This window comes from Etheostoma spectabile, chromosome 4 (assembly GCF_008692095.1).
Source record: "Etheostoma spectabile isolate EspeVRDwgs_2016 chromosome 4, UIUC_Espe_1.0, whole genome shotgun sequence".
NCBI lineage: Eukaryota > Metazoa > Chordata > Actinopteri > Perciformes > Percidae > Etheostoma > Etheostoma spectabile.
The window spans coordinates 24,345,938-24,368,995 of NC_045736.1; the positions used below are offsets into that span (position 1 = coordinate 24,345,938).

Genomic DNA, 23,058 nt, shown 5'->3' on the forward strand with positions numbered 1-23,058 from the left:
TTTCATAGAAATAAAATGTTTCTTTCTATGCTGCATTTACTCCAACTTTAGTGGCTGTCAGAGGAAAGGCATACATAAATGGACATGGAAATAAACTTGTTTTATGTATGATTAAGGAAACCGCACTAGATTTATGCAAGACAACAATGATTGTTTTGTCTGTAAAGTAAGTGAACCTTTCTTCTTTATCAGTCAAACAAAAAGGAAGGCAATTAAAAACAGAACTGGGTGAAAACACTTGTTTGTTGGCAGTGACGGACTGGGATCAACATTCAACCCTATTTTTGTCAATATCTAGCTATGTGAATCTTTCCACCCATCCCACCGAAGTACAATCTTGAATATTCGTGCCTGCATGCATGCATAAAATAACTTTATAAATTAATCAAAAACAAATTAGTAGTCCATAGGGAGGCGGCCCTTCTGGCATTTGCCCAAATTCCAGATGGCCAGTCCGTCACTGTTTGTTGGTCATGTCAACCACATATCAGACAAAACTCTGGCTTGAATAAAGATACTAGGTCGAACATTACACCTTGCCTGTGTCATGTTGTTTGCCTGCACCAGGTACTGTCCTACCCCAAAAAATAGCAAAAGTGGATTGAAGGACAGATCGATGATGATGTGTGTCATTTGATCAAACACTGGGATGTAGGGCTGGGCAATAGGAAGAACATCAGATATCACAATATGCTTGACCAAATACCTTGTTATCGATATTGCGATGATATTCTGGAGTTGACAATTGTTGCTTTAACAAAATATCTTCACACTTAGATTTTAGATAAATAATCATCAGTAATGTGGACATAATGTCTAAGTGGGGAAAAGGCAAATAATAGAGCAGCTAGAAGAGTCTGGTAAATTCAGAAAAGTACATAACTTTACTGTAATGCAGCCTTTAAAACCAGGAAAAAACACCTTATGTTATATTACAAAATCTAAGACGATATCTGGTCTTATATCACAATATTGATATATTGCCCAGCCCTACTGGGATGTGTGTTGTTTTTGGGCAGACGGTTACTTACTGCTAGCATGTGCTCATTCCTCAGGTTTGAGTGGTACTGTATACTATTCTGCATACACTTGGTAGCAAATATACGTGTAAAACAAGTAAATTATGCTTTGTATCGGAAATAAACCACACTATAAATAGATTTGCCAACCAGGGGTTGTTCTTAAATAGATTGGTGGTTAGAATATGTATTTTTGCAATTCTAAAACATAGGACAAAGTACCGGACCTGCCCAAAGCAAAGGGACAGTTCTCCAAAACACATTTTGCTAAATTTGAGCCCTTAATCTGTTGCCAAGCCTTTCCCAATCATCAGGACCACAGAGCTCAAGATAATGGAAACGTCTGCTATCTTTGCCTTTGGTAGCTGAGCAGACATGCTTTAAAAAACATATGTAGTATGGAAGTCAAAGTCATAGTTTACATACTATAAAAATAAAAGATCCTGGCCTTCTTTTAAACAATTATACCAACTGACATTTGGGGAAAAGCTTTTGACATGTGGCTACTGAACCTTTTGTGAACTTTCCATTTAAGACTGTGGAGACGGCATCAAACCTAAAATCAAGATGAAACCTATTTTGTATTACATATGAGAAAAGAAATTGGACGAGTCAACAAACCAAAGTCATGTTTGTTAGATTTTGTGGCATGAAATCTAATTACATAGAATCAATGATTGAGATTGTTGAAATGAATGAAACCTTTTCTAGTTACATCCAAATTTATAGCAAGGCTTAATGACCATTCCTCATCCCCCACAATTACTTGACGCTCAACGTGCCAGTCAACAGTCACCCAATATGAAATGTCTCTATTGCACTGTATTGTGGCTGCAAAAACAACCCTCACTTATTTTTTAACCACTCACTCATTTCCAGTCTGCAAACAGAAGTCCATGACAGTTAAAAGTGTCACTTTAGTGAGTTAACATCGAACATTATCATATCAAATTCTTAATTCTTTAAATGAAAGTATCAGTGTACTATTTTAAATAAGTTGACAACAATGAAACGTGTGTGTGTGTATAGATAATGACATCAGTGCCAGTGGATTATGGGAGATGTCTTATTTCCTACAGAGGAACTTTCCCCATTCATCCCCACTCCTTTAACAAGCCATTCCTGTGCAGGTCAAAGAGCGTACTGAGGCAGTCATACCTCTTATGTTCGGAGTTATAGTGACTAAGGATCTATTATGCAGTTCCTAAAAAAGAAATTAAATAAATTGAATCTTTAAAATGACATGGAAAAAGTGCCCAAATGAACAGAACAGACATGAAAGAATAAAATAGAACAGAACTAGGTGCAGGGAACCAGAGCAGACAGGGCACTTCTTGAAGTTAGTTGTCTGTCTGGCAACTAAGCCATATGTATTTTTTTTCTTCTTTTTTTTAAATGTTAGTTGTTTCAGTTTAAAGAGAGCCTCCTCAAGCCCCGCCACCATTTAATTGGTCTGCACAGAGCAGTGGAAGATGGCAGCTTAGTCATTTGGGAGTATCAAGAGTTCAAACTGGTCTTTCTGTGATGTACTGAAAGCCTGTCATCAGCGCTCCATCAGGTCCTGCAGCTTCCAAAACACCACAGCTCAATTCTTCCTGTTTTGCCTTTCCAGCTCTGTCATTTGTCCCATTCTTGAATACCCTTGCAGTACAAAATCCTGGTACCTAACCCCAGGATTTCTTAGAAAAGAAAACACCACCATTAAGCATTGTTGTACTTTGACCCCCTCCACTCTAGGCACAGTCTTTAAAAAAATGTGCTGAGACACAATATGTTTTAGCACAGAGAGAAATACAACTGTCGCCCAGCTGTCCCTTCCACAGCCAAGGCAAGGACAGGGCATGGTGTGATTGGGTAGGCAGAAGGAAAGGGGCTGTGTTGGGTAGTAGCGGGAGGCAAGCCCTGGGCTGGGCTTTGGTTGACTGGTTAGCTTGGCTCAGCTAGCTGTAGCCCGAGTCATCAGGTCCTCTAAAGCCTTGTCCTGATCATTGTTGTGGACTAGCAGCACTTCTTTAATGGCATCCCGCTGAAATCCCATTTCACCAAATCTTGACATTAGCTCAAGGAACTGCAAGGCCTGGGCAGGATGAAGAAAAAAACAAAACTATTGATTATAAAATCTATTAAAGTAATTTAAAGACTTTAGCTTAATTATCAAGATAGGGTGATGTAGAGGTATTACTCATTTTTCAAAGACTAAACACAATGCATGTTCCGAAGGGGTACAGTTAGCTAATAGCAAATTGTACAAACCTTTTCTTCTGAGCATTGGTACATCTCTAAACATTCTTCCACCGCACTTGCATCGAAGCCCCGCTCACACAGACGCCCATGGACAAACAGGTAGTCCAGTACCTTAGACAGACAATACGTACATATTATGTGTCGCTTTGAACATAACATGGTTAATGAGGCTTAAAAGTTAGGCATTACATAGAAGACAAAGAAAAGATCAATATTTCTTTTTGATTTGACATTATATTGTGGATTGAATTCGAATGTTACGATTCTGTAGGATTAATTAATGTTCCCTTTATGCTGTATGTGGCTAGCATTTAAAAGCAACTGTGATGCCCAATCCTAGTTCATCATTTAAAATCAGCTGGTACTAATTCCATCTGATATACCAACACCACAAAACCTGTTATATAGATGTTATACAACATCTACGGCTATAGCTAACATAATCTTTTAACAATGGATGGACAGGTCATATTGTTCAGAAGTAGCTGTATAGATCAAAAAAATGTATCAATGCCATAACTATTGAGACAACAGAAAGTGTGTTGAAACTTTAATTTTCATTTAAGACTGCATTGATGCTTCACTGAAAACAATGACACAAGCACACAAACAATGAACTGCTAAGCATGTCAAACAGGGAATATGCTAGTAATCCAGTTTGCAGCGCATTAGGGCGAGAGGGAGTCACACCTGCTCCACGTTCTGCCCTTGCCTCTGCATGGCCCGTAGGACACCCTCATAAGAGTAGCCCATGCCCACAAGGGTTTCCACGCACTGGCGCTCGCTGGGGGTCATGCTGAGCAGGGCTCCGCCACATGGCAGACCAGCAGTTCCTGATCCTGGGTTGGCCTGGGGTAAAAACACAAATGAATGTCAATTAAGTTCCTGAGATTCCTTATTTTCCATCACTACATCCCAAACAAACAATGCACAACATTACTCAATGTATGCAGTAAGTAATCTCACGCTCACCGGTTTTGGTGCGCCACTCTTGGTGTGGCTAGTTGGCTCAGGGGCAACAATAACTTGGGTCTTGGGAAAGGTCAGTGGGCTGCCATTGGGTAAGTTCTGTCGAGAAGCCGGGATGGGTGCAGGGATTGGGCTGTACCTTACTGGCACTGGGTCACCAGAATCAGTGAGCTTGGGAAAAGTGAGAGAGCGGATGTTACAGGGTCGATCATCTGTGTCAAACCCCGTTCTCGCAGGCTGTCCAACTCTGTCCATGTCCAGCAAGGCAACCAACCCATTGGGTTTATGGGTAAAGCCAGGTTTGGATGTGAGGCTGGTGTTGGTGCTCGGAGGAGAAGGGCTGTTTCCACGTGACACTGGCCCTATCTGGGAAACCTCTGGTATGGATACAGAGGGAGGAGGTTGAGGTTGGGGCTGGCTCTGGAGGATGTTCCTGAGCTCCTCCCTATCGTCCAAAGTTTTGAGCTCCAGCTTGTCAAAGGGGTCCTCTTCCCGCTCAAAGTCGGCTAGGTTGAGGCAGTGCAGCTGGGGAGTGCTAGGCTGGATTTTCCTGGGGCCAAGGCTTGGGGCAGGCAGTGGAGTGAGGATGGCATTATGGCTCAGCCCTGCCAGGACAGGGTTCAACGCTGGTGGTAGAAGGTCCTGGTCTTCTGCAGCAGACCGGCATTTCTTCCCTCCATTACCATCAACGTCCTGGGCCTGTGCCAAACACTCTCTGCTCTCTGCCTCCTGCTTGGCTGCTGCTTCTTCTGCTCTGGCTTCTGCTGCCCTGGCCTCAGCCAGGTCAACCCCCCAACGCACACTACGCTTCTCCAGAGAAAAGTCATACTGTTGAGACCGCAGTGAGAGGGCGAGAGGAAGATATTTGGCAGAGAGTGCACATAGAGTGACAAAAGAAAAACAGGAATAATTATGAGTATAAGTGCCACATGACAGTTCAAGAACTTGTGCAACATAGTTTAAGGTTTCTGTAATTTGTAAACAAAAAAAAAAAGGTACTACTTTTTTTTTTTTTTGCAGGTTTGCTCAACGCATGGCAACAACTAAAATAACTTCTGCTACCAAATTGTCACTCAACTGACTGCAAGTGCTACTATACCTCTCCATCTGAATTACTGTAAAATGGTGCCTTCTCTCTGGTCTCCAGCACAACAACACATGACCCAAACCATAACGTTGATGCTGCAGGACAGAGGGCAGGGCTTACAGTATAATGGTGATCAGTGCCATAATATTGTAGATCGACACGGTTAGTCTGCATTCACACTCCCTGCGTTGGCCGTTAGGATGCGGTGGGGGGTGCCACAGGGGGTACACGGAAAAATATGTAGCGACCTGCAGTGAGAAGTTGAGACCGACTCAACTATTAGAGAAACACGATCTCAGGTCACGCTGCTGTGGCAAACCATGTTACCAGCAATCAGATGTGTCAGTAGGTTTTGAGACGGTGTTTGATTTTCGTACAGTAAACAGGAAACATCACTGCCTCTATCGCTGCCACAAGAAGTTTTTAAACACAAGCACTGAATCAACCACGGGCCCGCTTCAGGAAGGACGTTTAACAAAATCTGAGTCTAACCCAACCCTGGGGAAAATCGCCAAATGGCTTTTTTCTGTTTAAATGGGCCCTTGAGCCCTGCTGTGATGATGCTGTGGAGATGCATTTAGGTGAAGCATACCACAGCTAACAACACCAGTGCAAAATTAATGTATTTCTTGAGTCTGACTAACCTTTGAGTCCATCAGCAAGGAGCCACAGTCTGGGAGACAGAAACCAACAGGCAACCCCACTTTGGCTGGGCAGCGAAATTTGTCATTGATCTTGAAGGGAACTTCATCAAGGTAGCTGATGGGTCCTGTGTAAAAAAACAACAACAAAAACAAACCAAGTATATAATAGAAGTACAGACATCAGAACTACAGGCACCAGCAGACCTTGAACGTAAGCTTCACTCACAACTCAAGATATCAGTGTAGTCAAACAGGAAAACAAGAAAGTATTAAAAATATGTCCTCACCATTGTTGTATACATCTGATCCAGACTTCCTCGCAGCCATTTAGAGACTGAAAACAAACATGAGTACACACCACATGTAAAGTTAGTGAGGAGTGGGAGTGAAACAGTTAAATGTCAAAGAGAGTTAATATTTACATGGCATATGTCAATGTATCTTAAAAAACACACAAAAGTGTAAAAACAGCCTAAAGTGGATTTCCCCAGTTCTATTCCACCTGCCTTCAGGCGTGACATTTTCTCTGACACAGTAGTTCCTGATATTTATAAAATGTCTTTTACTAAGCTCAGAGAATGGTCCTACGGAACACTTCTAATCAAAGCATATGAGCTATGACGCTTTATCACATGGTAGTGAAAATGTTTTTTTTATTTAAATTTTTCCACTTTTCCATTTCTACTGCTTTGAATCTCAAGTCACATAATCCGGTTATTTGGTCATGCCGTGCAACAATGGCTGACATTATCAACAGAGAGAGGCCACTGTTCACATCCACTGAACACAGAACTGTGTGTGTTCAGTGTGAAAAGTGATAGATTATATTCACTTACACAACTGAAAAAGGCAGATTTTTTTTAGTCAAGAGTCCTTAATGCTCAAATAAGCTACATTTTCAATAAACACTGAATCAAATGGCTCAATGACATAATGATCACTTTGCTAGCACAACCTACACTGCTGAAAATCAGCACACCAACTCTAACCAATCAGCCATATGAGCTGAGACATTTCCACAAAACTCACACAAGTCTAGTTGACTTGTACATTACCCAAACAGTACAAAATAGCATTGAGAGAAAGAAAATTAAAAGCTGGTGAAGAAATGCAAACATCTAGCAAGCCAGAGAGCGACAGATCATTTTCTCAGATGACTGCGGCAGGATGGCCAGGTGGCGCTGTAACGTACACATTAGAAATTGATAATAAAATAGTGTGATCTGTTTCAGTGAATTTATTTTGCCGTTTTCAAAATGAATTTCCACAAGGGAAATTACAATGTTTTCACCCTGTTGTTAGAATACACACTACACACATGCTCAGGGAGTAATGTCAGAGTGAGAGGGATGCAGCTGTCAAGGTTCAGTGACTTGCTCAAGAGCCCTTTGGCAGTGCTCAGGAGGTGAACTGCCACCTCTCCAGCTACCAGTCCACTGTAGCCCGTACGGGGACTTTAACCAGCAACCCCCCAGCTCCCAACCCAACTTCCTACAGACTGAGCTACTGCCACTCCAAATTCATGCATGTATGATGATTAATGATGCTTCTTTTCACTAATACATTAACATGATTGTATATTCACTCATACTTACAGATCCAAATTACAAAGCAACTTTGGGTCCTTGAAAAGTGCTATACAAATTTTATGTATTATTATTATTATCTGAACAGTTCCACTATTTACAAGTAAAATTGACTATATATTAGTTAAATATTCACAAAAGAGAGTATAATGGGTGTCACGTCTGTTTTTTGTTTTTGTTTTTTCTTGTGTAGCATAAATGGAATATAACTGCATTTCATTATGTCGCAGAATGAGAATACATTTTCTTTGAATCCCTTAAATCCTTGAAAAGGGTACCAGCATTGGTTAAAAAAAAGAAGAAAAAAAAGGACCTAAGGCTCTTCAAGAGAGTAGCACAGATGGAAATATATCATTTAAAACGCATCTATGTAGAAATGTAACGTACAGACAGGTTACCTGTACTGGACTAACCTGGGAGTTGTACAAGGTCCATTAGCCCCAATCATGAGTTTAGTCCTCATTCTCTACTACGCTCTCTGGCTAATCATGAATGACCACGGAAATGGCCCACACATGATCAAGGGGTGTCTAGTGATCATGAGGTATTTAAGGTTTATTTTAAATGTAATCTGATTTCAATCTAGTGGTTACCCTTTACTAGCTAAGTATTTACATTAGTTAGGCACAATGACAAAGCTATAACACCCCTCCACCACAAGTTGCTGTTCTGCGCAGTTATTTTAACAACTTAGATAGTACTCACAGTTAGAGTACAGTTGAGTCAAGTTGATATAAATGTTTCAGATATTAGTGACAACCACAACAGCACAGAACAACTCTACAAGTTTGTTTTGTTAGCTAGTTTGGGGAGAGCTGAATTACTACGAAAGGATCGCAGTAAAGTTAACCACAATTCGTCACATTTCCAGGGAAAGTTTACATTACAATTCCAAATGTCAAGGCTCCCAGCTGTCAAATATTGCTAGCAGACAAATTGGAGCGCGATAGCTTAAAGTTATAACGTCATTTAGCTAAGTTATGATTAGTTTTAATTAGCAACAAGCTAATATCCGTGCTCCTTCCTAGCTCAACTCGCTTACAGCGAACATACACTGACAGTTTAGCTACGTACGGTATGACATTAGTTGGAAATGGTGGAATATTAAGGTCGAATGAATTATTTCACTGACAATCACCATTAGCCGCTGGCTAATGTTTTAGGGGAAAATCTACAATTGAATACGCTTAGCGTTAGCTTCGCCAGTGGCCTGGTTGTAATGTTATGTGGCTGGATAAGACAGACCGCGGCTGTCTCTGCTGCCACCGCCCCTGAAACAAAACTGAGATGACGTATAAACAAAGACTACTTTCACCTGTATCTGCTCCGTCTAGTTTTTTCAAAATCCAAACGACGAATTGTCGAGGTGGCACTCAAATGGAAACTATTCAGCGAATGAGTTTTATTTACACTGAAATATCTCTACTGCTTCAGCGTGGGACGCCATCTTGATTTGTCAAGCTCCCTTCCACTGGTTCCTGTCTGACGTCACTCACCTACATGACGTCAGAACTTTACAACACTATCCAGCTGTGAGTCAGTGGTGTCATAGTGGTAGTTGCTGTTTTTAAAAGAAAAGGTAGCAGTAACAGTGCTTCATTATTCAAATCAAGAGTTTGGTTTTGAATATTAGCGTTATTGGCAAACAACAAATTGTAAATATAATATACTAATTCTCTTCAGTACTGTGTTTTCTTGGGGAATGTGATATAATGTCCTGCTACTAATTTTAAATTAACTTTACAAAGGGAATAATGTAAATTTGTAAGTTGTAAAGTTGTATTGTTTTTTTAAAAGCCAGTCCCCGCCTGGCCAAGTCCTGGAGTCCACAATTTCTGATGATAAATTTAAGTAAATTCTAATTCCAATTCTGGACCTAAATTAGTGTTGTTAGTGTTGCCAGACTGACTAGACATCATTATCTCCTTCATTTCTGAAATTAAGTAATGGATCTCCAGATTTGAAACGTCATGCACCAGTTACGTAGTTAAGTATTTATCAGAAATGAAACTGTCAAATACTGTACCTTTATTTACTTCAAAATTCTAGCAGTGAAGGACACTAAAGGCTTTATAACAACGATATGCAACATGCCATATCTAAAGAAATCATAGACCCAGTCCTAAAGTCAAGCAGCAGACATGTTTATTGTTCGTTTTACGAAAAAAAACCACTACCGCAAGTGAGAATGAAGATAAAAACGAAAGGTAACTTCATTGCTGTTGCCATTTTTTCAGATCAATAAAGTGATGCTAATGGAAATGTAAAGAAAGTGAGTAAGGCCCATACCTGATCTTAGATGGTTATTGTTGTAACTTTTAAAAGCTCTAAAAATATACTAATATACGTTTGTAAATATATTTTGTAAATTATTATTTTTCATCTTAAAAAATGGCTTAGCATCGAGTGCGCGCACGTCACGTTAAGACCCAAACGTGCTTTACGTTTTGTAGACACGCGCAATGATAGCCGGAAGCACCGATCTGAGGAAAATAAAAATCGATGAAATCCACTGTATTTTGCGAGTATAAACCTCGCACTTAATGTCCTTTTCGCGACCGTAGGCTCGAATTGATCTGCCTTTTTCACCGTCACTGTGCCGGAGGCGAAGGTAGAGAGCAGGAAAGCTGCTCCATTTGAACGAAGTTGCTCGGTAGGGGTTTAGCTGACGTGTGGAGAAGTTGAGACTGCCAGAGAGCAGATAAACAAACATAAACAAGCAGGGACCAGCTGAGCGCCTGTCCGAACCGAACCAGCGGCACGGAGAGATGTCAGGGAGAGCGAGTTTCCTCTTTCAAACCCAAGAATGATCCACAAGAGACCGTGACTTACACTGATACTAGCTCCATGTCAACTGTCAACACTCGCACACAAAGAATTTCGGAAACAAAACACGAGGACCAGCCATAGGCTTTAGCAGAAAAGCCATTGCTCCTGTCACTGTCTCTTTGTCAAGACAGGCTAGCATGGACAACCAATAAGTTTACCTTCCAGTTTTCAGCTGTGACGAAACGAATACATATTACAGTGCAAGGAGACAGAGGTAAACACTTTTTTGTTTTGATTAACTTTGCTTTTTCCCCATAAAGGGCCTGCGAACTAAATCACTGACCTAAGCTAGCTGGCAGGCCACATATCCTGTTTGTGTTTGAATTCTTTATGTGGCGGTCATTTTAATAGCAGGGCTGATATCTATTCAGGTTTGCTTTATCTTTTGTCCTAGCGTGTTCTAGACGGACTGTCAATACTAACAAAGCTAACAGATTGTAGGTGTTTTCTGCAGACTGAACTGTAGCCATGAAATGTAAAACGTGTAAATGTAAGTAAAATCCTTACAGTATCATTAATCCAATCGTTTTACTTTCCACTCTACAATGCCCCCTTACCTTTCTCTGACCTGGGGCCACTGGTGTCAGAAGTGGGATTAACATGGCCCACCAGGCAACCCCTAGTTCCCAGAAGGCCCTGATGATGGAGCTGAAGTCTCTGCAGGAGCAGCCGGTGGAGGGCTTTCGCATCACTCTGGTGGAGGAGTCTGACCTCTATAACTGGGAAGTGGCCATCTTCGGGCCCCCTAACACCCTCTATGAGGGAGGCTACTTTAAGGTGGGACAAAACTTTCTGATACCATAAAGGCAGGGAATTTTGAACACAGGCTAGTCAAAACACGGCACCAAATTTAGATAATGAAACACACTAATGTGGCTAATTTATAAGCAGCAGCAAAATATGATTTATATGTATACAGTGTAACTGAGCTCCTGGGCAAGTTTTCTGCCTAAATTGGATATGGAAGATTGCTGCAACTTGAAAAAAACAGGTAGTTAGTTCACTGCAAGGGATTCTTTTTCTTTCTTTTTAAACCCAAGGTGTCCGCAAAGTAAAGCTTTATTATAATGATTGTTGCACTTTTAAAACTTTTTTTAAAACTCTAAATCATGAATGACCTTGCTCAAATTTACTGGCTCACCAGAACTTTTTGGGTTTAAAACCTTTTCAGGCAGCCATTTATAATTCTTTCATTTTTTGTCTTCCTCCCCGCTCCCTCCATTCTCCATGTCCAGGCCTCCCCCCTTTGCTGTATGATGGTTGTACTTCAGATGGCTATTTTTAGCCGAGACCGATATAAATGGCACCTTAGCACAGAGAAAGAGTAAGGGAGAAGGGCATGATGAGACTCCTCTTCCAATCTTTCATGTTCCTTATTCAGTGAAAAATCTAGAATGTGTGAAACAGTGAGAGCCTGCATTCATGTTTAGAAAAATGCAGATGATGCTGTCATCTTTCAGGAATGCCAAAATATTATAGAGCAGGTGTTGCTGCCATTGCTGATTGCGTTATGCTTTGCCTTTAGAGTGACATCCTTGTATTAGCTACTTTCAAATCAATGTTTTTACATAACCTTAGATCACATGTGTTTTTTACAATCTATACAACATATCATGTTACACTCCCTATCCTTAGACCCTGCGGTCAGGTAAGGAAAAACTCCACATACACAAAAAAGAAAGAAAGTAGGAGACCACAAAGCAACAGTGGATGGATCACTTGTTCAGGACAGAAATATATGTGCAATAGGGGCCATAATTAGATTTTCCAATTTACCAGCATAAGACATGTAAAATATAATGTAGAGCCTGCAGACACTTTCAAACCCAGGACCCTTTTGCTTTGAGGCAAATAGTATTTACCCCTGAGCCACTGTGACACTCACACAATTATAATAGATATCATTCTAATGCTGACTGGTTGGGTCTGGTATTCTACCGAAAAGGAACGTCTTGACTTTATACCTCGGTGCTGGCGTAATTGATGAAATTTTGGTGACAGAGTTTGACTAGTGTAACTATAAAACTTTATTTCTGCTGCTGAAGCTGAACCCTATATCGAAACGTGCGTGTCATACTCACGACACCTATGTTTTAAGGCTGCACTGGTGTAGTGACTAGTCGTACAGTAATAAATAGGGGTGGGAATCTCTGGGCACCTATCCAATCGATTCTGATTCAGAGGCCAACAATTAGATTCTAAACCGATTATCGATCCATCAAATTGTTTTTGTACATTTCCATGCATGATTTAAAAATTTAAAAATTTTGACATATGCAGTATTTGTCACACACAAGTTCTAATGAAACGTTTTGTCTACTGAGGTTTTTATTGTGTAGTCATTCCATGCTTACTCCTTCAACATGCTTGTGAAAGTCACCTTCTCTCACAGTAATCTTCTATTTTAGAGGCTAAGTCATGTTTAGAGATGGAGAATTAGCTTCTTAGAACATGAAACATGAGGTGGTCAGATGTAATGTGATAAAGTAGATGAACAGCCTATATGTGTTTTGCCTAATTATTTTATGTATAACTTATTAGTAGTGCTGTCAAACGATTAAAATATTTAATCGCATCAATGCCATAGTTAACTTGTAATTAATCCAAATTAATTGCACATTTTTATCTATTCTAAATGTCCCTTGATTTCTTTTTGTCCCATTATTTTTTTTTTTTTCATTTTAATGCTCTTATCAACATGGAAAAGTGGATCGAATTACTTTGTGCAAATGTTGTTGTTTTTTTAATTGAAAACAACATTGGCATATACTGTAGTGTTCAATTTCACACGTAAATAATTCTTATTTGGAGCAGTCATTCACACTTGGAGCAAATAATCTCTCACACAATGTAACACTGTCCATCAATAAGAGGGTGAAAAAAATACTTTGAGGGGGCAGAGAATTGGCTCAGCAGTGTACTTGGCCATCAAATGGTATTTCAGACTTGACATGCTGCGATGATAGCTCAGTTCACAACAACAAAACACACAGATCACTTTGGTATTGTCAATGGAACTATTTGGCAACTCCAGAATCTTATTAGCATTCATTTTGGCGTCTCGCGCTCACCATCCACTCAAAATGTAACGTTACTACTCTTTGGCCTGTTCGCAAGCCCAAACAAGCATGTGCGGCATGCCTGTTGTTTTGTTTCCGGTCTAGCTAGATCCGGTGTGGTGTTGCAGTTTTTCTAACGTTACTAGTCAGGCTCTGAAATTAACACCGCCCACCCGTCAAATGAGGATGAATTTTCCAATTGGCGGGTAACACTGTCAATCTACCTGCCACATTGGCAGGTAGCCAATCAGAATTGAGTGATTCAGACGCGTAACTATCGGTAAGCAGAGTGCGCAGTTGCTTACGGGCCCGGACCAACCAGGGGCCCGCATCACTGGAAGACATTGATTGACAGCTGGGGCCCCCTATCACATTTTCATTACTTGCGACAATCCCAGCAGTCCCACGTGCAGCAGGAAAAACCACAGATGAGATGTACAGGATGACCTAAATTGAGGACAGCTACATTATTGTAGGTGCAATGATAACTTAAAGTCCAATAAGTACCTTATCAACCCGTATTAATATTAGGGGTAGGGGGAAAAAGTCAATACAGCATAGTATCGGGATATTTTCAGTGGCAATACTGTATCGATACACAGGCGCCAAGTATTGATCTTTTATTATTTATGTGTTCGTCAGTTTGTCTGCTTGACAATCCCATTTTTGCAGCAATAAAATTGAAGTTATATGAACAAAAAGATAAATGTATCTTTTTAGATAAAACAGATGTTGACAAAGTTTCCTTTTGGGAACATAATTTGAAATTGGGAAAAATTAGAAGTTGGAAAAAAGGTTATAAATTGCTGTGTGTATATAGCAATATGTCTAAAATCGCAATAATATTGTATCCCGGTATAAGTATCGTGATGATATCATACCGGGCGGCGTCTGGTGATTCCCACCCCTAATTAATATGTGTCCCAGACCCCCCCCCTCTGCTACAGCACGTGATGACAGCGCAATGTCCACGAGTAGGCTACCATGAATAGAACAGTATAGGATCATAGAGACACAGCAATTCCTGTTTTTCACCTTTATGAGGCAAGAAAAATGGCTGGCAAAAAGTGACTGTGCCACAGAGTAGCAGCAGTTCATTGAGAGCTGGGTTGGTGTTACACACATACACACACCCAAGCCTACACGCCTTTCACCTAGATAATTGCATAATACTATGAAAAGAAAACACAGAACCAGAAGCACCAACTGTTGTGTCACCTAATGCCTAGCTTATCATTTGAAATGACTGAGATGAATGACAACTGCATCACAGCATGATTGTCGGCATGGCTGAGTGTCAGATATATTTCACTGTCGGGACTAATTTCAAATAAAATGGGTACAGAAAGCTACTTTGTGGTTGAACACTTGTTATTTTCTTGTAAATCTAGATAACTCAGTCAAGAGACAACTTATTTTTATTGCAACATTCCAGTTAGACTTGAACAGCCAACGATATCCAAATTGTCATTTCACTTCAGTCTGGACATATCAAATGTATCCTTGTTAAGATCTAGCTTAAAGCAGCTTTTCTCAACATGTTCTGGTTCCTGAATCTTACATTTAAGTCAATAACAACTTGAAAACACCTGCAACGGCAACTGTTGCCGCTTCATGTTGTTTCACTTCATTTTTGTTTAAGGAAGCATGACAGAATAACTTAATTTGTCCCACTAGAGAAAGGATGTATATTGAAGCACTTTTTTTTTTTTTTTTAACATTCCACATATCAATGTGCTACACTGCCTGGGCTGTCTTCATGGTCCAGCTAAAACCTACAGGCTCAAAGGACTCAAACTTAGCATAACAGAAGTCAAGCTTGGCTGTCTATAAAACTTGTTGACTGTCGGCCTTTGTTTGTTCTCCCAGGCTCACATCAAGTTCCCAGTTGACTACCCTTACTCCCCACCAACCTTCCGCTTTCTCACAAAGATGTGGCACCCCAACATCTACGAGGTAAAAACATTTTGCGTTTGTCATTTTAAATGTTTTCACACAATTGTTGTAAACATTATCATTTATATAGTTTATCTTAAATTAGAAACGTTTAGGGTGCTGGGGTAGCTCACCTGGTAGAGCGGGCGCCCATATTTAGAGGTTGACTCCTCGACGCTGCGGGCCCAGGTTCGACTCCAACCTGCGGCCCTTTGCTGCATGTCATTCCACCCCCCCCCCCCTTCAATATAAGCCTAAAATGCCCAAAAATATCATCTTAAAAAATAAATAAATAGAAACATTTAGAGTCCAAATGTAAACACCTTCATGTCTTCATGACAGATGTTATACAGTGCATGTTGTTCTCTTTCCAGAACGGAGATGTGTGCATCTCCATCTTGCACCCTCCTGTCGATGACCCTCAGAGCGGGGAGCTGCCCTCTGAACGGTGGAACCCCACCCAGAACGTGAGGTAAGCTCTGCCACACAAGCTCTGCTTCAGTATGCACTTTATTCCATTCTACTACACAGACATGCTGCCTTTTTATAACGTTTTTGTTATTTTGAATACAATGGATATTCGTTTGAACAGTGGTTTATAAGTATAGTAGACTTAATTTAAAAGATTGTGCACAGTAATGGCGCACTGCACTAGTTTGCGGATTATCTACATCAGTGTTTTATTTGCCAATTACCAATAAAGTTATTTATTAAAAGTGCACTACTTTGCCTTGCCTCTGTTCAAAATATCGGTTATCAGTTTCATTAAAGGTCTAATGTGTAGGAATTTCTCGTACGTATTACAGCTACGGTAGCGTCACGCTTCAAACAAGTTGGTCACTTGCTCTTTTCAGTATCCTTTTTCTTTTTCTGGACAAAGAAGAAGACTCCTGTTCCTGAAATTTAGATTTTGAATATGTTTGATCTTCCATGTTTCTTTCTTCAAACTTGCAGGGGCTGATAAGCGATTAAGCAGATTAGCAGCACCTGTGAGTTTATCATGTGGCAGCGAAAACGCGAAAGGCAGAGCCGTATATCCTGTATGTCACTTACCGACTAACGTATTTCAAGATGGCGCATGAATATGGAACGTCTACCCTAGTTCATGCAAATGGAAATGTAGAATTTCAAGTCAAAAGGATTACTTGGAATTGATAGTGGTGGTAAATATTTATGAAAAAGGAAAAGTTTGTGAACGTGCAACACAGATTTTGATAATAAACAACTAAACACGTTACACACTTGACTTTAACTACTAATAATCAGTATCTTGGTCCGCCTTCGGACCAAGATCGGTTGATCCCTACGCTGTACCTTGTATTAAACTGGGATTCTGGAATATAGAATATAGGAAAAGAAAGCTGAGGTCAAGGGTCGTCCTGATAGCCCAATGGTTTAGGCACATACCGATAACTACTATTCTAGCCAGATACCTATGTTGCATGTCATACTTCTCTCTCTCTCTCTCTCTCTCTCTTTCCCTTTCCCCTTGTTCCCTGTGTCTGTCCTGTCTGCTATTGAAAATGGTGAAAAGAAAGAAAGTTGGGGCTCATCTACAAAAAGAACAAGTAAATGAAAAACTGAAATACAGCATAAATCCAGAATGGTGTAAATTTAAAAGTTCACTTTTAGCATTCCTTTGTTCAGTGTAACATCTTAAGAACAAGGCACTGCTGCAGAGTAACTCAGTCAGCAAGACTCGTTTTGTTGAGATGTAGAGGTAAAGTGCTTAGTCTGTATTGGAAAACCAAAGTAGATTGGCTGCAGTATGTAATTGAGCTGCAAAAGGGAAAGGGTAAGGTCTGGGTATAGATGAAGTAAGTCTCTCTTTGTCAGACCTTTCTCCACAACGCTGCGGAGGAGGGTCTGGCTAGTCCGTACAGCATTCCGGGATGGGAGAAAAACTTGCTTTGGTTTATTAGCATTTCTTTAAATCAATCAAAATTGTCATGGGCGGGACGCTTGGGTAGGTCACCTGGTAGAGCATGCGCCCATGTACAGAGGCTCGGTCCTCGCCACCGCGACCCTTTGCTGCATGTCATTCCCCCTCTCTCTCCCCTTTCATGACTAAACTGTCTCATCAAATAAAGGCCTACAAATGCCAAAAAAAATCGTCATGGGCGGTTTAAAGCGCCGGACAGAGTCACGGTTGCCTCTGCAAAAAAGCCTTGGGAAGGAACTTGTTTTGATGTTCAAAGGTTGTTTTAGTCGTGCAACAGAAAACTCAGATTGGACAGATAGTCTAGCTAGCTGTCTGGATTTACCCTGCAGAGATCTGAGGAGCAGTTAACCATAGTCCTCAGAAATGCACCGGAGTTTAAAATGCCAACACAAAGAAAGCGGAAGGTAACGAACATCCGGCCAAAATGAAAGACATCCGGCGGAATTTCCAGCGGCACCTGAACAATTCCGGAAGTGGAACATCGTGGATATAGACAAAGATGAAGCTAACTAACTACAATTTCAAAAAGGCCCATGTAGAGCTTTTCTTTCATACACTGACAGAATTTGATATTAGAGTGTCCTCATTTTCTGTCTGTGTGTTTGTGTGCGGTTCTGTCCCGATCAGGACTATCCTACTTAGTGTGATCTCTCTGCTGAATGAGCCCAACACCTTCTCCCCGGCTAATGTGGATGCGTCTGTCATGTTTCGCAAATGGAGGGACAGTAAAGGCAAAGACAAGGAGTATGCAGAGATAATCAGGTATTTAATCGAGACAAATGTATAATATGCTTACAGAGAATCATCCGGTCAGTCCAAATAGGAAGAACGTTAACTCTAACACTGACTTTTGTATTCCTATCTGGGCCACAGGAAGCAGGTGATGTCAACAGCAGCAGAGGCTGAGCGCGATGGAGTCAAGGTGCCGACCACGTTGGCCGAGTACTGCGTCCAGACCAGGGTTCCCTCCCAGGACAGCAGTTCAGACCTTCTCTATGACGACCTGTATGACGACGACATGGAAGAGGAGGACGAGGAGGAAGACGAGAGCGATATGGAGTCTGTAGGTGAAGCCGGGGGGATGAGCCCCACGGAGGACGGCGGGACGTCCACCAGACGTTACGACAACCAAGACGACTCTGGCAACGAGGACTCATGATGATCTGGATGATAACTCCTCCCTGCCAACTCCCCCAACCACCCTCCCTTATGTGTTACGTTGGTGTGGTGTGTGTTTGCGTGTTGTGTTTGCGTGTGTGTTTGCGTGGTGTGTGTTGGTGTGTGTTGTGTGGTGTGTGTGTGTGTGTGTGGTGTGTGTGTGTGTGTGTGTGTGTGTGTGTGTGTGTGTGTGTGTGTGTGTGTGTTGTGTGTGTGTGTGTGTGTGTGTGTGTGTGTGTGTGTGTGTGTGTGGTGTGTGTGTGTGTTGTGTGTGGTGTGTGTCGCGTGCGCGCGCGCGTGTGCGTGCAATTGCACATACAGTGGGGTCAAAAGTCAACTGCCAAAATAAACGTTTCATCATTATTAAACTAATACAATGATTGGTCACAATACTAGTTGTAGTCAATGCTATTACATAGTTTTTCTGAAAAGGTTTCTGGTACTGTTTTCACTGAAAGTCTGAATTTGGTGTTTCCACCATTTGCCTTAATTACAGCTTGCACTCTGTCTGACATCAGATGTTTGGCAGTTGGAGAATTGAAATTATCCCAGTGCACATGTTTTGATACTAGAGTCAATTTCACATCTAATTGTGTTATTTGCCTAATAAGCTGCATGACTATGTTTGCGGGATATTTCCGCATTTGGCAACATTATTACTATTATTATTATTATTTTTTTAATGTTGCCGGATGCAGAAATGACAATGACGGCATGCCTCTGCGGAATAGAGCGGTAATACTCTGCGGCCTTTGCGGTGATTAATCATGTGCAAGTTACTGACTCCAGACGAAGCAAAACATCCTCACACGTTATTATTTATAAAAGTAGTTTTTCTGCCCTGTTGTATCACTTTTATGCTACCAACTCCTCACACATGTACTGTAAGTTGTTTGGTTGCAACCATAAAGTTGAATTTTATTTTATTTTCTAAACAAGTCATCAACAGTAACACGTCATTATTATTCAATCCATGCTGAACCATTAGACTTGTTTTGCCGTTAAAGAAGTGGTTCGGTAACTGCTACAGTTTGCTGGTCTTTTGACTTTAGTTTTGTCAGCTTGAGTGGGACTTTCTTTGTTGTGTTGGCTTTGTATCTTGGATGCTAGATGCATAAAGGTGATAGTTTTTAAACCACGGTGCCATCTCTAGTTCTGTCTTGTCCTTGTTTGGTTGAAAGTAGTCCTGCATTGCCGGACCTATGTCCACAGTGCAGTGTCAGCGCTGCAGTATGGTCTGGCTGCACAAGTTAAAGTTCTGGGATAGGGGAAAAAAACGCTCTGGCTTGTTTGTGATAGGTTTAAAGAAATACAATCTTCTAGGGTGGCGTTAAGCCCCATATGCAGAGAATATGTCCTTGTAGGATGAGTATGCCTGATATCCGGTGCGTCAGGTTTTATACGCACAGTGGACATCCGGTAAACCAGACTAAGATGACAATAACTCAATTTTGTGAAAATCTTTCCAGCCTTTTATCATGATTAGGCATAAACAGTAGTAATGGGCCATCAATTATTAAAAGACCATTATAATTAACATTGTGTAGGATACATGTGTAACTCTTGCATACATGGTAAGACAAACATTTTGAATCTTCCTCTCACATATGCCAGTATTTTAATTACATACAAGCATTTCCCAAAGATAAATATCACATATCAGTTCTAAATAACATTCTGCAAAGCATACAAATTGTCTTAGTTTTTGATAAATGATGAAAACAAACTGTCCTTGTGGTGGTCTCTTGAAACCCACTGTAGCTGGCAGGCTCTTCGTCAGGCTAGTCCGTGTCACATTGTCCGGTTTTGTGTTAAAGATTGTCTCTATCTAATGTGTCTTTACGTGTTGCTGTTTTTAATGTACTGTTTTTTTTTTTTTTGTTTAGTTCTGTTTAGACATTCTGTCCTCCCTGACTTGTCCTTAGAATTTTCTGGGAGGGCTCAGACAGTCTAGCTGATGGACACATGCTGTTTGGCTCATTAACCAGCCAATGAGCTGGCCAGCTTCTCCTGTCACTGTCCATCAGTGTTGCCCCATGGCAGAATATCTCTGTCCCTCTCACGCCTGTCTGTTTGACCGATCAATCAACTTTGACTTGTAAACGCAGGCTTGACTGTGGCTCCATCCTCTTGGACCCACCTTCAGTGGTGTCCATCACAGCCACTCCCTCATGGTCCCTCAAAGCAACGCCATTTGGTTAGGGGATGGATAAGGTGCAAGCCTTTTCTCACGTCAAACTCCTACACCTCTCTCTGCCTCTTAAACCTCAGGGCCTCGATAGACTTTCACTGAGAGAGAAAAAAAAAACCCGTTAAAGAGAAACTTCACACACAAACTGATCCTCAGCTCCACCTCCTTTTCTTACTTTGTACGTCACTGGGTGGTTCTAGAGGGCAGAGAGTGAACTGAAAGTCTCCAAACCCGCCGCCAGTGTGTGAACACGTGACTGAGTGTTGCTGTTGTTCCTGATTAAGTTGTTTTCTTCTTGGTAGGCTGGAGTCAAATTTTTAAAAATCAAAATGCACCTGTAGGGACTCTCTTCTCAAGACAATGCTCACATTATGTTACGATAGATGTGAAAATGTTAACGTTTTTGCGCCGTAAATTGATTTAAGCTTAAATGCGATTTAGTGAAAATGTGGACGTTGTTACTGTGCTACACCACATTCAGACTGTGTATCGACAGCGACAAAATCGACATGCATCTTAGCTACGCATTTGAATGAATTTGACACTTGATTGCCTGTTATCTGTGTGTTTGTGTGTGGATATTTACATTTACTCTTCATCTTTTGACTACAATGTCAGGGTTTTCTTGTTCCTGTCTCTGTGGAACAGGTGTAGACTTGCCCGAATGACCTTTTGGACTTTGTCCAGTTGAGAAAACATGTGTTTCCACAGCGTACTAGTGCTTTTTTGGTGAGGCCTGAACTGGCTGAGGATTTGACTGATTTAAAAAAAAAATACAAAATAAGAAGAAATCTGAGTGTTGAACTTTTGGACACACTGAACAGCATTATTTGGCTAATATTGCTTGTCATCAATTAAGCCACACGTTTTTATCGTTGTGGGTATAATCTGTTGCTCGTTTTTTATTTTATTTTAACACAACAGAGCACTTCGCAAACCTTTGATTCAAATGGATGGATTTTATGCCAAGGAAACCAAGTACAGCCCCACAACCGTTCATTTTAAAGACTATGGAGCTATGGATGCATGGGTGGATTTAATGCTGTTTGAATAAACTCTTAAAGAGATACCTTTTGGGATTTTAATGTGAAGCCAAAGGAGTGAAAACATTTCCTGCTGGCCCTGTGCTTTGGAGGCTCCCAGAGACTGGATTCTGTTGAGGAAGGGATCTTTGAATGGATTTGATATCCGGAGGGGAATTATTGTCTGAGATTCTGAAGTTCTGATTTCTTGATTTGTTCCCCACTTTTTGCCCCACCCATCACCGTACAGAGAATACGATAAATCCTAGTAATAATGTGTACCGATGTCATGTGTATCTGTTAAAGGATTAGTTTGACATATTGGGAGATATGCTCATTTGCTTTGTGGATGAGATGAGAAGATCTTTACCAATCTAACACATCAGAGTGGTATCTTATCTAACTCTAGGTAAGAAAGTGAATATATATGCATATTTCCCAAAGTGCTTTAATTAAAATAAATTGCCTCCATCACAGATTTATAAATCAGGAGCGTTTGTTTCTGTAAGAATAAAGTCTAGGTATAGTGTAGCCCTTATGATAGCAATTCAATGATCAGTTTAGAGCTCTTTAATCTTAAAATCCTCCTTTTTTTACTCAAATGTATGCCTTGTTTTTGAGGGCAGGTGGAGAAAAGCTATGGAGGCCTTTTGAGGGGAGAGAGCAACCACAACAACACTTATCTCTGACTGATGACAATAATTCCCAAACTCAACCTAAGAAATGACACACTAAAAAGGACTGCAGTCTAAGATGTTGAGATGTTTTTCCATACACACTGCTACATACAAAGGCCCTCACGTGGTCACACTCTCAATGGACTGACCCGAGTGTGTCCACAATGCGTCCGTACCCATTGATGCTAATGCTGTTGGGTTTTTCTTTGATTTATGTCATTTTTTTCCCCTCATTTTGTGTTTGTGAGGATGCAAATGTCACTCATAAAGTTTCTATTGTAAAAAAATAAATAAAAGTGTTGGGTTTGTTTGCAATATAGCTTATCTGTTGTTTAGCACACGTCATGGAAAATGAACCACACAGCAAGCTGGTTTTTGGAGTAGAATTAGGAGGGATATGCCAATGGAGGCATACAGTTATTGTGGTGAAGTTGGAAAAGCATTCAAAATAAAACAGAATGTCATTGAAGCCTGTTGAAAGGTTTTCACCTTATTTTGCTATTGACCACTCGTCACTACTACATGCTACATGGATTGTAAATGTTCTATAGTAAATGTATTGGCGTAAAGTGTTGGTTCACCCAAATTACATTAAAAAAAAACAAAACCGATTAGGGGGTTTTGGGGGTTATTATTTATTTTAAAATTTTTTCCATATTTTGAGTTACCCCAAAAGGAAATACACCCAATATTTGG

The 23,058-nt window shown here is 40.7% G+C and overlaps 2 protein-coding genes across 3 annotated transcripts; one reads left to right on the forward strand and one right to left on the reverse strand.

The window, feature by feature from the left end:
* Window positions 1-1,631: 1,631 nt before the first annotated feature.
* On the reverse strand, window positions 1,632-9,056 carry ubap1 (ubiquitin associated protein 1). Its single transcript, XM_032514119.1, has 7 exons — window positions 8,865-9,056; window positions 6,251-6,297; window positions 5,964-6,088; window positions 4,236-5,060; window positions 3,954-4,112; window positions 3,273-3,374; window positions 1,632-3,096 (listed from the first exon to the last, which is right to left on the reverse strand). The coding sequence occupies exons 2-7, from the start codon at window positions 6,288-6,290 to the stop codon at window positions 2,956-2,958; spliced, it is 1,392 nt and encodes a 463-aa protein (XP_032370010.1). The 5' UTR covers window positions 6,291-6,297; window positions 8,865-9,056; the 3' UTR covers window positions 1,632-2,955.
* A 927-nt stretch (window positions 9,057-9,983) lies between these two features.
* ube2r2 (ubiquitin-conjugating enzyme E2R 2) lies at window positions 9,984-22,677 on the forward strand. Of its 2 annotated transcripts, none has more exons than XM_032513626.1 (6): window positions 9,984-10,592; window positions 10,959-11,155; window positions 15,307-15,393; window positions 15,747-15,844; window positions 17,942-18,076; window positions 18,188-18,473. In XM_032513626.1, exons 2-6 carry the CDS (start codon window positions 10,979-10,981, stop codon window positions 18,471-18,473), a joined length of 783 nt encoding a protein of 260 aa, XP_032369517.1. In that variant the 5' UTR covers window positions 9,984-10,592; window positions 10,959-10,978. The 2 variants fall into 2 exon arrangements, with proteins under 2 accessions (XP_032369517.1, XP_032369516.1); XM_032513625.1 differs by having other exon boundaries at window positions 9,986-10,592; window positions 10,966-11,155; window positions 18,188-22,677.
* The last annotated feature ends 381 nt before the right edge of the window (window positions 22,678-23,058 follow it).

Excerpts from the sequence above, each read along its gene's own strand:
- ubap1 (XM_032514119.1), bottom strand. The coding sequence starts at position 6,290 with ATGGCTGCGAGGAAGTCTGGATCAGATGTATACAACAATG. Across the intron at positions 3,375-3,953 it reads AAGGGCAGAACGTGGAGCAG|GTACTGGACTACCTGTTTGT; the intron begins GTGTGACTCCCT and ends TGTCTGTCTAAG. Across the intron at positions 3,097-3,272 it reads ACCAATGCTCAGAAGAAAAG|GCCTTGCAGTTCCTTGAGCT; the intron begins GTTTGTACAATT and ends CATCCTGCCCAG.
- ube2r2 (XM_032513626.1), top strand. The coding sequence starts at position 10,979 with ATGGCCCACCAGGCAACCCCTAGTTCCCAGAAGGCCCTGATGATGGAG. Across the intron at positions 15,394-15,746 it reads GGCACCCCAACATCTACGAG|AACGGAGATGTGTGCATCTC; the intron begins GTAAAAACATTT and ends TTCTCTTTCCAG. Across the intron at positions 15,845-17,941 it reads AACCCCACCCAGAACGTGAG|GACTATCCTACTTAGTGTGA; the intron begins GTAAGCTCTGCC and ends TGTCCCGATCAG.